Source organism: Schistocerca serialis, chromosome 9 (genome assembly GCF_023864345.2).
Source record: "Schistocerca serialis cubense isolate TAMUIC-IGC-003099 chromosome 9, iqSchSeri2.2, whole genome shotgun sequence".
Taxonomy (NCBI): domain Eukaryota; kingdom Metazoa; phylum Arthropoda; class Insecta; order Orthoptera; family Acrididae; genus Schistocerca; species Schistocerca serialis.
This window is the reverse complement of record NC_064646.1, coordinates 282,869,862-282,888,628: the sequence shown is the minus strand read 5'-3', so window position 1 is coordinate 282,888,628 and position 18,767 is coordinate 282,869,862. Positions and strand designations below refer to the sequence as shown.

General features: G+C 43.5%; 1 protein-coding gene across 1 annotated transcript in view; it reads right to left on the bottom strand.

Annotated features, from left to right (window-relative positions):
• Positions 1 to 18,767, bottom strand: part of LOC126419104 (retinol-binding protein pinta-like) — a 323,696-nt gene that overhangs the window by 201,138 nt on the left and 103,791 nt on the right. The window contains exon 2 of the mRNA XM_050086202.1: positions 4,866 to 5,024. Coding sequence (XP_049942159.1) covers positions 4,866 to 5,024 — 159 coding nt within the window. The remainder of the gene's footprint in view (positions 1 to 4,865; positions 5,025 to 18,767) is intronic.

Below are 18,767 nucleotides of genomic sequence, written 5' to 3'. Positions count from 1 at the left end.
TGGTTGACATTTTAAAATGCTAGTGGGAACCTGACAACCTCAGCAGGTTTCAAAAGCTTTTGTATGGGGGCGAATTCAGTTGTGGAAGTAAAATCCGTGGCTAAAATCGCGTTTCCAAACTCGATATCAGAGAGTTTACATGATAAACCAGAAACAGTGTTGGTATATTGTTTTACGATAACAGGATTTCGGAGCCCAGATACAAGCAGTGAGTGATAAGCAAGACGAGCGATAACGCAAGCTCGTGGTAACTAACAGATAATACGGGATAAACAAATTTCACATCCTCGCGGTCGTTTAGTTCAACATAAGCACAGTCGCTTACAAATTTTTCCGATTAAAAAGTGCGAACCTAGAAATTTGAAGAGGAAGTTTGTTGTCCGATGACAGCTCAATACGCATTATTTTCCACAGAGAGGATATTTGATAGGGAATAATCTGTGCTGCAATTGGGGACCCGTGCAAGTTGGATGATCCGTATGTCACGAGACGGGAAAAAATTACACTTTGTAACTGAGATAGACTGGAAAGGGACTATCATAGAGAAGCCTGGTGCAGGCCTTTGCAGATGACCTGGGCGGTTTGCATGGAACGTGTCCCAACTACGTATCTGACTCTAATTGTGTGTGTGTGTGTGTGTGTGTGTGTGTGTAGTTTAGTGTCACGTTCGGCTAATTGATGATCAGGGAAGTGAGAGGATGTAAGCCGATTCCGGTACACAGCCTACGCTTAAGCCATCCTGCCACGCTATGTGGAAATGCACGTGGCCGTCCGCGGTGGCAGTGCGGTTCTGGCGCTGCAGTCCGGAACCGCGGGACTGCTACGGTCGCAGGTTCGAATCCTGCCTCGGGCATGGGTGTGTATGATGTCCTTAGGTTAGTTAGGTTTAAGTAGTTCTGAGTTCTAGGGGACTTATGACCTAAGATGTTGAGTCCCATAGTGCTCAGAGCCATTTTTTTTAAATGCACGTGGATGAGGAGCTCGTGACGTCACAGCATGGAATTCTACGTTCCACTCCAATGCGGAGCGTGACATAAAGAATGTGGCAAGTCCAGCTTGTGTCTCGTGGTGATAAACGTGATCAATGAGATGCGACATCGTTTTACGTCGCAAGCAGAACTCAGGACCCGCCATACCGTGTTGAGCTAAACTATGTATTTGGTGGATTTTCTTTATCAAAGAGTAAGTGATTATGAAGATAAGCTGTTTAAAAGCATTAGAAAATTGAGGGTCTCTCGAAAACGCGCAATTTTAGCTACGATTTTTTTATTATAAATTGACTAGAAACTACATATCGGTAGTTAGGGCTTCCTGTATTCGATGTTTTTAATGTTATAACTTATATGCTATGAAAGTATACCGTTTCAATGCTACGGCACAATGGTGAGCTATCAAATCTCATCCTTTTGATACAGTTTGTCGTAGTTAAATGTCAAATAAAGACATTTGCAGATACAGTCCTTAGACAGTTTATACCATATACAGAGACCTGGCTGCCACGTTCAAGTCATAGGTTAGTTGACAGCGTTGTGAGCTGAGAAGCAAAAAGTAGGAGGTTAGCATCTAAACTTTTATTCTACTTTTGTTTTTTAAAAGATTCTGGGACTTTTTTTATTGATTTCATGCAAGTATTACCTGCAGTAGTCGACGTTACTTACTGTAAATAATGTGTCTGTTGCAATTCTTGATGGAATGTTCCCTCGTGGCCAGAAATCTTTACGTGACTGCCGGTGTATATCAGAAAGTAAACACAAGCTACACACTTATGAAACGTTGTCTAAAATGTTTGGTTGGTTGATTGAGGAGGGGACCAAACGGCGTGGTCGTCATTCCCATTGGATAGGGAAGGAAGTCGGCCGTGCCCTTTCAAAGGAATCATCCTCGCATTTGCCTGAAGTGATTTAGGGAACTCACGGCAAGCCTAAATCAGGATGGCCGGACGCGGGTTTGAAGTCCTCCCGTTTGCGAGTCCAGTGTGCCAACCACTGCGCCACCCCGCTAGGTGCCTTTTTGGTTTTATAGACTGCCTCATATTGGAATCTTATCGGTAAATATCTTTTTTAATTATGGTGCGCAGCTTCGAAAAAATTTCCTCTTCCATTCAAACGAAATTGAGAAACGAAACTCGATCTTGAAATCTACTATTTTACGCGCGTTTGTTTTCGCAAACAAACTTTGTGATTTACGAGCCAGATGCAAGACTTCCACTGGAGGGCGTTGAGGTCGTATATGACGATGAGGAGAACGTTTCAGAGCGTGCAGCAATCACGACTACACCACGTCTGGCGTGCATCACGGAGAGACGCACGTTCCGTGTGAAGACGGCTTTGTCGAACAGTAGCGAGAGTGCCGTCGAGCTCATCGTCCACGTCCGACTGCTGTATTGCCACCAACCGTGCCGCACACCTTCATGCCATTAGCCAAAGTGGAGAGGCTAGGACTTTAATCCAGGACTACACCTATAGCTATGTCTATATGACTACTATGCGATTCACACTTAAGTACCTGGCAGAGGTTTCATCGAACCACCTTTCACGCTCTCTCTCTACCGTTCTACTCTCGAAAAGGGCGTGGAAGAAACGAACACTTCAATATCTTCGTGTGAGCTGTCGTTTCTCTTATTTTATTACGACAATTATTTCTACCTATGTAGTTGGGCGTCAACAAAATATTTTGGCATTCGATGGAGAAAATTGGAGATTGAAATTTCGTGAAAAGATCTCGGAACATCAAAAAACGCCTATGTTTTAGGGGTTGTCACCTCAATTGAGTGTCATATCTGTGACACTCTCTCTTATTTTGTGGCAGTACAAAACGAACCGCCCTTCTTTGAACTTTCACAATGTCCTCCCTCAATCCCATTGGCAAGTATTCCATACTGCACAACAGTACTCTAGCAGAGGACGGTCAAGCGTAGCGCAAGCAGTCCTTTTATTGGACATGTTGAATCTTCTAAGTGTTCTGGTAACAAAATGCAGTCTTCTGTTCGCCTAACCCATAGCGTTCCAGTTTAAGTTGTTCGTATGTGCTATCCCCAGGTATTTGATTGAATTGATAACCTTTAGATTTGTATGATTTATCATGCAACCAAAATTTAATAGATTTCTTTTAGAACTTATTTGGAGACCTCACGCTTTTATTATTTAGAGTCAATTTCTTTCACGCTATACAGATGTCTTGTTTAAATCATTTTGCACTTGGGTTTGATCTTCTGATGACTTTACGAGAAGGTAAATGACTGCACCATCTGTAGACAACCTAAGAGGGCTGCGCAGATTGTCCCTAAATCACTTACATAGATTAGTGGCAGCGGAGCAGGAGAAGGCCCATAACACTTCCTTTGGGAACGCCAGGTATCACTTCCGTCTTACTTCGTGATGTTCAGTGAATTATTACCAACTGTGTTATTTATGACAGGAAATCACCACTGTGACGATACGTCATAGGTACGCTATTTGATCAGAAGCCTCTTATTGGCGTGAAGTCTCGTTATCGGGAGTTTTATCGCCGCATCTCTCTTTCCCTTTTCGACAAAACACTCGAAGAGAAAATTTCCTGCTGACAGTCGACAGCAAAAGTCAGTCGGTTTGCTGGCTAAAACTCTACACGCGTCCAATTTGTCGGCCGGTCAATTGGTGATTGTGTAGGGTTCTTTAGGGTTTCGTATTAATTCGATAGATAAGAATTTTGCTCCATGACAAGGTCCCCGTTTATTCTGGAGAACAGTCACACGTGCTGCTTCTTTGGCATTAAGGGGGGTAGGACGTCATACGGGACGACTTGGAGCAGGAGAGACACCACAGGACATTTTAATTTCCACTGTCTATACTTTTACGAATAAATTCATAAAACTTTGCCAAAATGACCAGAAACGATCCAGGATTTACACTCATAGCAGTGGAAGTTCAAAAATATAAGAAAATAATTTTTTTTTACATTTGAAATTTGACCTTTTTCACTTACCATTGCCTGCATTTGTTGCTATAGGTACACTTTTCTTCATAAGTAAGGGAGATTCTTCGATGAATTTTGCACAGCATACAAACCATTCTTACAGGTGTATGAAACTCTAGAATTTTCCAAATATGTTGAAAACTATGCTAAAAATTGAGATAATTAACTATAAAATTTGAGTTTTTTCTAAACATGAAGTTTAAAATGTAACAGCACCTTCATTTTTTCATAAATTAAATAATTTCTAGAGTTTCATGCACCTGTAAGTATAGTTTTTATGCTGTGCAAAATTCATCGAACAATCTCTCTTACTTATGAAGAAACGTGTACCTACAGCAACAAACGCAGCCAATATTAAGTGAAGAAATGATGAACTTGCACATGTAAAACAAAATTAATTTTGTTATGTTTTTAAACTTCCACTGCTATGAGTGTGAATCCTGAATCCTTCCTGGTCATGCTGACAAAGTTTTGAGAATTTATTCGTAGAAGTATAGACAGTGGGAATTAAAAAGTCCTGTGGTGTCTCTCCTGCTCCAAGACGGCCCGTTTAACGTCCTACCCCCCTTAACAAACCATTCCGTGGCGGCATCTCCAGAGTGACGATGTTGTCGTTCTCGAGGTGGAACGTTTCCTGAACAGCCAAAACTCAGATTCGTACAACCAAGGACTCCGTCAAGTCTACCGTCGCTGAGAACAGTGCCACATTGAAGGGTGAACATTAGGAGAAGGACTTGCACCATCACTAGAATTCATGGTCGCAGTTAGATACATTCGAGGTGTTGATTAACACTTTATGAGTACCCCTCATAAGAGCTTAATTTTCCTGGAGTTGGTCTTTGGTGCGACGTGATTGTTTCTCTGTCAGTGCCTGACTTTGCCACAGGACGTGGGTGGGCGAGGGTACAGACCTGTTAGCGGCGGCAGGTGCGGCTGCGTGCTCAGCCAGCGGCGCAGCTCCTGGACGGCGGGCAGCTGGTTCTCGGGCAGCGGCTCAGGAAGGCCCCTCAGGAATGGCGAGGGCGGCTCCTTCTGGTCCCGCGGAGGCGCTTCCGTCTCTGCCGGCGGAGCTGCGCACACACAAGTAGCAATTGAAGAAACCACCCAAGCTGTAGCCAGTAAACAGTTAACTTAGATGCCAGACAATATTACTCAGTCATTTTAAAGAGTGTTCCGCTCTGTTTGTTGCACTGTATATGCTATACGGTTAGCAGAATCCGTCCAGAATAACGTGACCGCTAGATGCGCAATAGGCTGGGCACGCGTGCGGAGAGCGGCAGCTGTGAGGGTTACACGGCAGGCACTGTAGGGGAAATGCCGAGCGCTGGAGGAAAGTGCCCTTCGAAACTGAAGCCTACACTCATATTTTTATGTAAATATGAGTGTCACTCCAAAAGAAATGCACATTATTTTTTTAAAATCCATCCTTTATTCTACATGTCTGAAAGTTTTACAGTGTGTAGATGCATCCTTTAGGAACAATATTTTTATTTCTCCACATAATTTCCATCCCACTCAACTGCCTCACGCCATCTTGGAACCAGCGCCTGTATACCCGCACAGTTAAATTCTGGACCAACCTGCTGAAGCCACTGTTTGGCAGCGTGCACAAGGGAGTCATCATCTTCAAACCTTGTTCCACGAAGAGAGTCTTTCAGTTTCCCAAAGAGATGATCGTCACATGGAGCCAGGTCAGGACTGTAAGGCGGGTGTTTCAGTGTTGTCCATCCGAGTTTTGTGACCGCTTCCATGGTTTTTTGACTGACATGTGGCCGTGCATTGTAGTGCAACAGCAAAACATCCTGCTTTTGCCGATGTGGTCGAACACGATTTAGTCGAGCTTGAAGTTTCTTCAGTGTCGTCACATATGCATCATAATTTATGGTGATTCCACTTGGCACGATGTCCACAAGCAAGAGTCCTTCAGAATCGAAAAACACCGTAGCCACAACTTTTCCAGCAGAAGGTGTGGTTTTGAATTTTTTTTCCCTTGGGTGAATTTGCATGATGCCACTCCATTGATTGCCTCTTCGTCTCTGGTGAAAAATGATGGAGCCATGTTTCATCACCTGTCACAATTCTTCCAAGAAATTCATCTCGACCATTCTCGTACTGCTCCAAAAGTTCGCTGCATACTGTTTTTCTTGTTTCTTTGTGAGTCACTGTCAACATCCTGGGAACCCACCTGGCACAAACCTTTTTTAACGCCAATACTTTCAGTATTCTGCAAACACTTCCTTCCCCTATCCCAAAGTAGCGTGATAATTCGTTCACTGTGATGCGTCTGTCAGCAGTCACCAATTCGTTAACTCTCTGCACATTGTCTGGTGTGTGTGCAGTACGAGGCCTGCCGCTGCGAGGACAATCCTCAATATTGCCATGCGCGCTTTCATCACGTAACCTGCTTCCCCACCGACTAACTGTACTGCAATCGAGAGCAGCATCTCCATACACCGTTTTCACCCTCTTGTGGATGTTTCCCACCGACTCGTTTTCACAGCACAGGAATTCTGACAGGACGTTGCTTCTGTCGAACGTCAAGTGTAGCAGCCATCTTGAAGACATGCTGTGACGGCGCCAATCAGGGGAACAGGTTGAACTAAGTTTGAAGATTAGATTAGTTGTTTGTTCCATAGATCCAAAAACAAGTGGGAAGGATGTATCTACGCATTGTAACGCCAATCACGGGAACAGGTTGAACTAAGTTTGAAGATTAGATTAGTTTTTTGTTCCATAGATCCAAAAACAAGTGGGAAGGATGTATCTACGCATTGTAAAACTTTCACACATGTAGAATGAAAACTATATTTTTACAAAAGTAGTGTGCATTTCTTTTGGAGTGACTCTCGTATAATGTGGAGACCGTCCACAGTTACACTTGCATGGTGATGGTTCAAATGGCTCCAAGCACCATGGGACAACATCGGAGCTCATCAGTCTCCCAGACTTAGAACTACTTAAACCTAACTAACCTAAGGACATCACACACATCCATGCCCGAGGCAGGATTTGAACCTGCGACCGTAGCAGCAGCGCGGTTCCGGACTGAAGCGCCTAGAACCGCTCGCCACAGAGGCCGGCACTTACATGGCGATTTTTAAAAAAGTTCTACAGTACCTCTAATTTCGTTAGTATCTAAAAAGAATTCCACTAAAAAAAAACAGCGATTTATTTTCGCGTCGGTCGTTAACCATTTGTAACATTCAGAGAAGCGTCGAGAGTAGCGAATTTTGAGTAAAGCCTACATTTGTCTTGCTCTCATGTTAAAATTTGCTTCTTTTACCAAAATACAGCACAGTTTACGCAATGTCACTTCACTAACATGTACAGACGCAACTGCGAGAGAAATCTGAAACAATGTCTTATTCAGAGAGCAACTGAGAAGAAGTCCAATAGCTTATGAAAAAACACGTCATCGATACAAATATAAACGTGTAATGTCTTCACTTATATTGTTCCAAAACCCACAGCACTTCTCGTTTCACCAGCTATCGATGGCTCTTAAAAAAATACATTCCTTCATCGAAAAACTGTTGTTATTTGAATAACACGTGTTAGTAAGCTGTTTAGGTTTTTATGATGGTAACGTTACATAGCGCTCTGTATGAAAATCACTGGCTGTGCTGTGTGCAGTCTGTGGCTGGTTGGCATTGTTGGAATATTCGCTATTGTAGTGTTGGGCAGTTGGATGTGAACAGCGCGTAGCGTTGCGCAGTTGGAGGTGAGCCGCCAGCAGTGATAGATGTGGGGCAGAGATGGCGGAGGTTTGAGAGCGGAAAACGAAATTTGTAAGACCGGTTGTCATGAACCGATGTACACTACCCGCCATTAAAATTGCTACACCACGAAGATGACGTGCTACAGACGCTACATTTAACCGACAGGAAGAAGATGCTGTGATATGCAAATGATTAGCTTTTCAGAGGATTCACACAGGGTTGGCGACGGTGGCGACACCTACAACGTGCTGACATGAGGAAAGTTTCCATCCGATTTTTCATACACAAACAGCAGTTGACCGCCGCTGCCTGCTGAAACGTTGTTGTGATGCCTCGTGTAAGGAGGAGAAATGCGTACCATCACGTTTCCGACTTTGATAAAGGTTGGATTGTAGCCTATCGCGATTGCGGTCTATCGTATCGCGACATTTCTGCTCGCGTTGATCGAGATCCAATGACTGTTAGCAGAATATGGAACCGGTGGGACCAGGAGGGTAATACGGAACGCCGTGCTGGATCCCAAAGTCCTCATATCACTAGCAGTCGAGATGACAGGCATCTTATCCGCATGTATGTAGCAGATCGTGCAGCCACGTCTCGATCCCTGAGTCAACAGATGGGGACGTTTGCAAGACAACAACCATCTGCACGAACAGTTCGAGGACGTTTGCAGTAGCATGGACTATCAGCTCGGAGACCATGGCTGCGGTTACCCTTGACGCTGCATCACAGACAGGAGCGCCTGCGATGGTGTACTCAACGACGAACCTGGGTGCACGAATGGCAAAACGTCATTTTTTCGAATGAATCCAGGTTCTGTTTACAGCATCATGATGGTCGCATCCGTGTTTCGCGACATCGCATTGAACATACATTGGAAGCGTGTATTCGTCATCGCCATACTGTCGTGTCACCCGGCGTGATGGTATGGGGTACCATTGGTTTCACGTCTCGGTCACCTCTTGTTCGCATTGACGGCACTTTGAACAGTACACATTACATTTCTGATGTGTTACGATCCGTGGCTCTACCCTTCATTCGTTCCCTGCGTAACCCTACATTTCAGCAGAATAATGCACGACCGAATGTTGCAGGTCCTGTACGGGCCTTTCTGGATACAGAAAATGTTCGACTGCTGCACTGGCCAGCACATTCTCCAGATGTCTCACCAACTGAAAACGTCTGGTCAATGGTGACCGAGTAACTGGTTCGTCACAATACGCCCGTCACTACTCTTGATGAACTGTGGCATCGTGTTGAAGCTGCATGGGCAGCTGTACCTGTACACGCCATCCAAGCTCTGTTTGACTCAATGCCCAGGCGTATCAAGGCTGTTCTTACGGCCTGGCAGAGCGGTTCTAGGCGCTACAGTCTGGAACCGCGCGACCCCTACGGTCACAGGTTCAAATCCTGCCTCGGGCATAGATGTGTGTGAAGTCCTTAGGTTAGTTAGGTTTAAGTAGTTCTAAGTTCTAGGGGACTGATGACCTCAGCAACTTAGTCCCATAGCGCTCAGAGCCATTTGAACCTTTTTTTGATATTACGGCCAGGGGTCGTTGTTCTGATTTCTCAGGATCTATACGCCGAAATTGCGTGAAAATGTAATCACATGTCAGTTCTAGTATAATATATTTCTCCAATGAATACCCGTTTAGCGTCTGCATTTCTTCTTGGTGTAGCAATTTTAATGGCCAGTAGTGTATAGATTATGACTTTTGAACACTAATAAGGTAAATACATTGTTTGTTCTCCATCAAAATCTTTCATTTGCTAACTATGCCTATTAGTAGTTAGTGCCTTCAGTAGTCAGAATCTTTTATTTAGCTGGCAGTATTGGCGCTCGCTGTATTGCAGTAGTTCGAGTAACGAAAATTTTTGTGAGGTAAGTGATTCATCAAAGGTATAGTTTATTGTTAGTCAGGGCCATTCTTTTGTAGGGATTATTGAAAGTCAGATTGCATTGCGCTAAAAATATTGTGTATGGTCAGAATAAGTAAAGAAAAATTGTCTGAGTACATTGTGTTTTGCTCAGCTGTTCGAAAGTCAAATAACGTAAGAGGTTTACAGTCGTTCGTAATTTTTCTAATGGGAAATTTCATACAGTATGTAATGAAGTTTCGCATGATAAATATATAGCAAAATATTCTCCTCTTCCTGTACTGTCGTTTGCCAAAATTTCATTTCTATATCTCAAACAGTTTATGAAGTATGAGGGACGTTGTGGATATTTCATTCTAGCTTTGCCGCTTTCAAATGCGCTCGCAAATGAGTGTGCTACAACAGATAGGTTTTCTGAAGATTGGTGGCAGATAGAGATCTCCACCCAAGTCTAAAGAAAACTTCAATATGTCAGCTAAATTTCATACGGAGCAACATATTATGTAATATGCACCAAACGCAAAATCATAGCGACACCCATCTTCCATTGGATACTTTTTCGAAATTTGTGCACTTTCTTACTTTACTGCAAACATCACAAAAACTATAACTTTACTGAAGTGATGGCCATGTCATCATGAAGCTGACCTAAAAAGCTATAAGTAGTGCAAAAATGCAATTTTTTATCGAATAATTTCTGTAAAATAGTTTGAGAAAGATTGCAGAACGTGCGCCTAGATTCTGTCACCGCAGCGCGCCGCTGACTGGCCGAGAGCGAGCGATGTTGGCCTCCCCTTCCGGTCAAACGAATGAACTCGTCCAGCGCTTCGGTCGAATATTGGTCACTGCACGTCGGCCACCGTATCGTGCGCGGACTTTACCAGGCGGTCACAGGACGCTCTGCTGGTGAGAAAAGTCATGGCAATGTGTATGTGCCAGTCTGTTGTATGGAACGAGCACACTAAGATGGGCCGACATGGAGGTGTGACAGAGTGGCAGAAAGGAGCTATCGTTTTTGGCCATGCTCATATCGAGAATGAAGTTTCCCGATTTGTTGGTGTACTAACGAGGACTGTCCAGCATATTTACAGGGAGTGGTGTATCTCTCACAGCCATGAACACAGCGGGAGAACAGTGGTCGTAAAAAGGTCCTAACCGATGTTACAATGCTGTGAGATCACTCCGCCGGTTCATGTTTAAACTGGATATTAGATAAACACTCGGGAGCCAGTTTATGCATGGGATAACTTCAATAGGTTCATATACACTATCCATAAACAAAAACAAGAATGAAAGGCATATGATAACTTAGGACTATGTGTTCAGTACGCTTAATGCTTCTATTCAGCAGACGTTGTTCAGACTACGTACGCAGCAAACTTGTATAATTTACATTTTACTTAGTTGTTAATTATACTGTTAAGCTATATTAATGAGACGTATCATTAGGTGGAACATGCCAGGTAAACATAAGTTACACGTCTTCTTTAAAAACATTTGTTACATGGCTACTTATTGTCTATTAGTTATTTCTCTTCAGGAAATATTATGTGAAAAAGAAGAACCATCGAAGACAAATATCTTAAATCTGCGTTTGAAGTTGCTGTCTCTCAGGCTTCACCTCCGTGGGTGGATTGTCGAAGAGGTAGTAGCGTGTTTTTCACTTCCTTCCATATCAGAGTTAAATTCAGTAGTGAATAAAGCAGTTAGTTTCCCTTCTAACACTGTGTTTTTATGGATATTGCTGTTGGGGCCAACATCATAATGATTGTTGGTAAAAAAAATTCTTAGTGAATAAATGAATCTGTTGAGAGGCCAGACAAACGTGTGGTTCATGAAGAGGGGCAGCAGCCTTTTCAGTAGTTGCAGGGGCAACAGTCGGGATGATTGACTGATCTGGCCTTGTAACACTAACCAAAACGGCCTTGCTGTACTGTTACTGCGAACAGCTGAAAGCAAGAGGAAACTACAGCCATAATTTTTCCCGAGGGCATGAAGCTTTACTGCATGATTAAATGATGATGGCGTCCTCCTGGGTAAAATATTCCGGAGGTAAAATAGTCCTCCATTCGGATCTCCGGGCGGGGACTACTCAGGAGGATGTTTTTATCAGGTTACTAAGGCACTTGGTTCAAGAATCATGAAAGAAGGTTACATACATGGAAGAAGCCTGGAGGTACTAAAAGGTTTCAGATAGATTATATAATGGAAAGACAGAGATTTAGGAACCAGGTTTTAAATGTTAAGACATTTCCAGGGGCAGATGTGGAAATGACCACGATCTATTGATTCTGAACTGTAGATTAAAACTGAAGAAACTGCACAAAGGTGGAAATTTAAGGAGATGGGGCCAGGATAAGCTGACAGAACCAGAGGTTGTAGAGAGTTTCAGGGAGAGCATTAGGGTACAATTGACAAGAATGGGGGAAAGAAATACAGTAGAAGAAGAATGGGTAGCTTTGAAATAGTGATGGCAGCAGAGGATCAAGTAGGTAAAAAGACGAAGGCTAATAGAAATTCTTGTGTAACAGAAGAGATACTGAATTTAATTGATGAAAGGAGAAAATACAAAAATGCAGTAAGTGAAGTAGGCAAAAAGGAATACAAACGTCTCAAAAATGAGATCGACAGGTTAAACAGCGATGACTAGAGGACAAATATAAGGATGTAGAGGCCTATATCTCTAGGAGTAAGATAGATACCGCGTACAGGAAAAGTAAAGAGAGCTTTGGAGATAAGAGAACCACTTGCATGAATATCAAGAGCTCAGATGGAAACCCAGTTTTAAACAAAGAAGGGAAAGCAGAAAGGTGGATGGAGTATATTGAGGGTCTACACAAGGGCGATGTTCTTGAGGACAATATTATGGAAACTGGAAGAGGATGTAGATGATGATGAAATGGGATATATGATACTGGGTGATGCGTTTGACAGACCACTGAAAGACCTAAGTCGAAACAAGGCCCCGGGCGTAGACAACAATCGATTAGAACTACTGATAGCCTTGGGAGAGCCAGCCCTGACAAAACTCGACCATCTGGTGAGCAAGATGTATGAGACAGACGAAATACCCTGAGACTTCAAGACGAATATAATAATTCCAATCCCAAAGAATGCAGGTGTTGACAGATGTGAAAATTACCGAACTATCAGTTTAATAAGCCACGGCTGCAAAATACTAATACGAATTCTTTACAGACGAATGGAAAAACTGGTAGAAGCCGACCTCGGGGAAGATCAGTTTGGAATCCGTAAAAGTGTTGGAACACGTAAGGCAATACTGACACTACGACTTATCTTAGAAAATAGATTAAGGAAAGGCAAACTTACGTTTATAGCATTTGTAGACTTAGAGAAAGCTTTTGACAATGTTGACTGGAATATTCTCTTTCAAATTCTGAAGTTGTCAAGGGTAAAATACAGGGAGCGAAAGGCTATTTACAATTTGTACAGAAAGCAGATGGCAGTTATAAGAGTCAAAGGGCATGAAAGGGAAGCAGTGGTTGGGAAGGGAGTGAGACAGGTTTGTAGCCTATCCCCGATGGTATTCAATCTGTATATTGAGTAAGCAGTAAAGGAAACAAAACAAAAAGTCGGGGTAGGAATTAAAATCCATGGAGAAGAAATAAAAACTTTGAGGTTCGTCGATTACATTGTAATTCTGTCAGAGACAGCAAAGGACCTGGAAGAGCATCTGAACGGAATGGACAGTGTCTTGAAAGGAGGATATAAGATGAACATCAACAAAAGCAAAACGAGGATAATGGAATGTAGTCGAATTAAATCGCGTGATGCTGCGGGAATTAGATTAGTAAATGAGACGCTTAAAGAAGTGAGTTTTGCTATTTGGGGAGCAAATTAACTGGTTATGGACGAAGTAGAGAGGATATAAAATGTAGACTGGCAATGGCAAGGAAGGCGTTTCTGAAGAAGAGAAATTTGTTAACATCAAGTGTAGATTTAAGTGTCAGGAAGTCGTTTCTGAAAGTATTTGTATGGAGTGTAGCCATGTATGGAAGTGAAACGTGGACGATAAATAGTTTAGACAAGAAGAGAATAGAAGCTTTCGGAATGTGGTGCTATAGAAGAATGCTGAAGATTAGATGGGTAGATCACAAAACTAATGAGGAAGTATTGAATAGAATTGGGGGGAAGAGAAAGTTGTGGCACAACTTGACTAGAAGAGGGGATCGGTTGGTAGGGCATATTCTGATGCATCAAGGGATCACCAACTTAGTATTGGAGGCCAGCGTGAAGGGAAAAAATCGTAGAGGGAGACCAATAGATGAATACACTAAACAGATTTAGAAGTATTTAGGCTGCAGTAGGTACTGGCAGATGAAGAAGCTTGCACAGGATTGAGTAGCATGGAGAGCTGCATCAAACCAGTCTCTGGACTGAAGGCCACAACAACAAATGTAATTTGAAGCACACGTTGTACACTACTTCGAATATCACACGTTTACACTTCCTGATCATAAGTATTCGGTCACGCCTGTGTAACGAGAAACTGACCACTAGATGTCAGGAGAGACGGACCCGCCAGTGTGAAAGGAGACGGGGAGTGTTGGATTGCCACTGGAGAAGCAGTACAGCGCAATGAGTGGTTCAAGAGAACTCACTAACGTGGGATATCACTGGCGTAGCAAATACACCAGAGATATTTCAGCCCTTCTAAAGCTGACCAAGCGCACTGTTGGTGATATGACGGTGAAGTGCAAACGCGAAGGAAACACAACAGCTGCTAATACAAGACCAGGTAAATGAGCGTTTGGCGTCATGGGCCGGGAGGCCCCTTACGGGGCAGGTCCGGCCGCCTTGCCCCGACCCAGCCGCGAATCGAACCCGGGCCCCTTGGGACGGCAGTCCGTCATGCTGACCATTGAGCTATCGGGGCGGACGGTAGACCAGGTAGACCTAATGCACTGATGGTCAGAAGCCGTCAAGAGCTGTGGGGAGTGGCTGTAAGAAAATCGCATGATAACAGCGGAATTCTAAAGAGCTACCAGCAGTCCAGCTAGCACGATGACTGCCTGTAGGGAATTAAAAAGAATTGGGAACAATGGTCGACCAGCTTCTCATAATCCACACGTTTCTATCGTCAGTGCTAAGCGACGCTTGGGTAGTGTAAACAGCGACGCCAATGGTTAGTGGCTGACTGGAAACGAGTGATTTGGACTGCCTAATAGCATTATACCCCGTGGCAATCCGAGGGATGGGTTTGCATTTCGCGAATGACTGTAGAACGTTACCTGCCCATCAAGTATAGTGCCTGCATTGATACACGGAGGAGGTGGTGTTACGGTATGGGGGTGTTTTTTGTGCTTGGGGTGTGGTCCCCTTAGTGCGCTCAAGTAAACGCTAAATGGAAAAGGCTATGAACACTTTTCACAGCACTGAGTACTCTGAACAGTAGAGGAACAGTTGGGAGACGATTACTGCTCCCTGTCATAAAACAGCATGTGTGAGGCAATGATTTCTGAACATTAACATTCCTGAAATGAACTGGTCTTCCCAGAGTCCCGACATAAACCAAATGGAACACCTTTGGGATGAGTTTGAACGTCGACTTCGTTTCAGATCCAAGTGTCCATCTCTACCTTCTCTGGTTTCGGCTCTTGAGGAAGAATTGGCTGCCATTCCTCCACAAGCATTCAGACACCTTATGGAAAGTGTCCCCAGCATAGTTTAAGCCATCTTAAAGCTGAACGCTGAACACACCTCACAGTAATGGCCACCGGTAAGTGTCCGTATACTTTTGATCAGATAGTGTAGCTGTCGTATAATTTGCACGCTTTGTTCATAATGTATCAATATTGGCATTGATTAGTGGCAGTCCTGTTTATTACATGCTTGTTACGTGTTAAGGAGATGTGATTATTCTTAATTGTAATCCTATACTGAGTAACCGTGTTGTTCTAAAATCAGCTAGTTGCGCAAGTCTCTCACGTACAAAGAGTGGAAATCCCCGAGATAGTTACGAAGTCAACGAGGTGGAGGTTTCTTTCTGCCTTTCCCCTCTTCTTAACTTGTCTCCTTATCGTCTTCGGCTGCTGTGTGAGACAACCGGTTTGTTTGCTTATAAAACCCCAGCAAGGCTGCTGTATGGAAGAAGGTCATGGCTCGTCGTGTTCCAGCTGTTGTGCAAACAACGTCTCGCCATGTGTTCGTCACAAGCTCAACCGCAACTGCGGTTTTGGAAAACCCAGTGATGCATAATATCTAATTAGTCTCTGGTTCAAAAATGGTTCAAATGGCTCTGAGCACTATGGGACTCAACATCTTAGGTCATAAGTCCCATAGAACTTAGGACTACTTAAACCTAACTAACCTAAGGACATCACACACACCCATGCCCGAGGCAGGATTCGAACCTGCGACCGTAGCCGTCCCGCGGTTCCGGACTGCAGCGCCAGAACCGCTAGACCACCGCGGCCGGCTTAGTCTCTGGTCATGCGATCTTGGTTGTTATTGCCTTAGGCAACCTCCGTAGTCCATCGACTAGCACCGCAGTGGCCTAACGATTCTCGATGACAATCTGAGACTTTCCTGAGGGAAGTCTGGATCGGGGTTCATTCAGCACCGGGAGGTCAAATGATAAGCAGCTTGGTAAGACAACTAGCGGCACTGACACTCAAGCAGCTGAACTGGCTTCAAGTCGAAAGGCTTGAACCATGCTACGAGCGATACAACAGTCTTCTTCCTCTTTGGCAGATCTGTATCATGATGGATAACGGCTAGACGCTTAATCTGCTGCTAACTTCATCCTTCTTTAACGTCATCCAGCCTTCCAAATATTCTTCTTCCTCTTCTCTCCTACAATCTTTGCTTCAATATCTATTCCTCCAGGCAATTTCTTTGCAATATGTGTCCCCAGCCAAAAAGTTTAAGGTGGGTATATCCTTTTGATCTTGTAAGTTATCGATGTTCAGGTCAGAGAGAGAGAGAGAGAGCAATTTAGGTTACTGTTAAACAATCTTTGGTCTTTTTGTGGCACACTCTTTGCCTCCGCGCAGTCTGGTACATTCTTAACTGAAATGTTGTGGATGACGCACATATTCAGTAGTGGTATACTGCTTTGTGATTGTATCTTTCACAGAAGAATTATTGTAAAGGATAGCAAGGACGAATATGATGTATATATTGGAAGGCGAAAATAATGTAAATTTTAAAATATTTTTGAAGAGAAGATGTTTGAGGTAAGACTGTAGCATTGCACATCTAGTTTGTCTGAATGATTATTGTCAATAATTAACTTGCTTAGAGCTGAGAGAAAGACCACCCCACTTCCCTGCGTCGTGCATTAAGATGTCAGCTAATTAAGCTGTTTGTTTTTATAGAAATTCTCTGCTATCACTGTATCCTTTTCAAATCATTGTTCACTTTATTAAGCGTAGTATTATTCAGAGCAATGATATGGGTGACGATCACGCGACATTTAACTCTGTCGTTCGAATACATACTTCATTCTAAAATCGTTGTCTTGGAATATCATTTCATAGGAATAGTTGCGGTCCTCATCATATTGTTTGTTGTTGTTGTGGTCTTCAGTCCTGAGACTGGTTTGATGCAGCTCTCCATGCTACTCTATCCTGTGCAAGCTTCTTCATCTGCCAGTACCTACTGCAACCTACATCCTTTTGAATCTGCTTAGTGTATTCATCTCTTGGTCTCCCTCTACGATTTTTACCTTCCACGCTGCCCTCCAATACTAAATTGGTGATCCCTTGATGCCTCAGAACATGTCCTACCAACCGATCCCTTCTTCTAGTCAAGTTGTGCCACAAACTTCTCTTCTCCCCAATCCAATTCAGTACCTCCTCATTAGTTATGTGATCTACCCATCTAATCCTCAGCATTGTTCTGTAGCACCACATTTCGAAAGCTTCTATTCTCTTCTTGTCCAAACTATTTATCGTCCATGTTTCACTTCCATACATGGCCACACTCCATACAAATACTTTCAGAAATGACTTCCTGACACTTAAATCTATATTCGATGTTAACAAATTTCTCTTCTTCAGAAACGCTTTCCTTGCCATTGCCAGTCTACATTTTATATCCTCTCTAATTCGTCCATAATCAGTTAATTTGCTCCCCAAATAGCAAAACTCACTTCTTTAAGCGTCTCATTTCCTAATATAATTCCCGCAGCATCACGCGATTTAATTCGACTACATTCTATTATCCTCGTTTTGCGTTTGTTGATGTTCATCTTATATCCTCCTTTCAAGACACTGTCCATTCCGTTCAGATGCTCTTCCAGGTCCTTTGCTGTCTCTGACAGAATTACAATGTCATCGGCGAACCTCAAAGTTTTTATTTCTTCTCCATGGATTTTAATTCCTACCCCGACTTTTTGTTTTGTTTCCTTTACTGCTTACTCAATATACAGATTGAATAACATCGGGGATAGGCTACAACCCTGTCTCACTCCCTTCCCAACCACTGCTTCCCTTTCATGTCCTTCGACATCATATTGTTTAAAGAAGGTTTATCATTACGCATCACCACTTTGTACCATATGGTACGCATATTGTGTGGAAATTTTATCGAAAAAATAGAAAAGTAGCTTAGCTGCTGCCTGTTTACTGTTTGTTGTGCTTTCGAGAAACCTGCAACAGCCGAGCGGGATTAGCCGAGCGGTCCACAGCCGTGTTAGCGTGCGAAGCTGCTCCGCGTGCTGTCCGACGCTCCGCTCTCGGCGGTGTTTACTTCCGCGTCGCGGTGTTTGTGTCTATCGAGTCCAGTATTAACGTACTCAATGGCGCACTCGTACCGCCGTGCAACGATCAAAGTAACGTTTCAGGCCGAACATCCACGACCCAGAGCTTTCGAAGTCGAACAGTTCATCCGAGAGGATCTACGTTTGAACCCCCGGGACGTAATCGGCATACATTTTTCCATCACTGGAAGTGTTGTCTACATCAAGATGTCGACGGAGGAAATTTGCACTGACATAATTCACCGTCATGCCCCCAGACTAAAATTTAAACACTCTGATGGACATATGGGTGCTGTGACAGTCGCCCATGCTGGATTCGGTCTCCGGACATTGCGGGTGTTTGAGCTCCCGTTCGAGGTGCCTCACGATATGGTCATTGCCGCTTTCCAATCATATGGCACCGTCTTGGGTCACGTCGCGGAGAAGTGGCAAACATTTACCACCTACCCCGCACTAAATGGCGCCCTGCAAATAAAAATTGAGCTGACGAA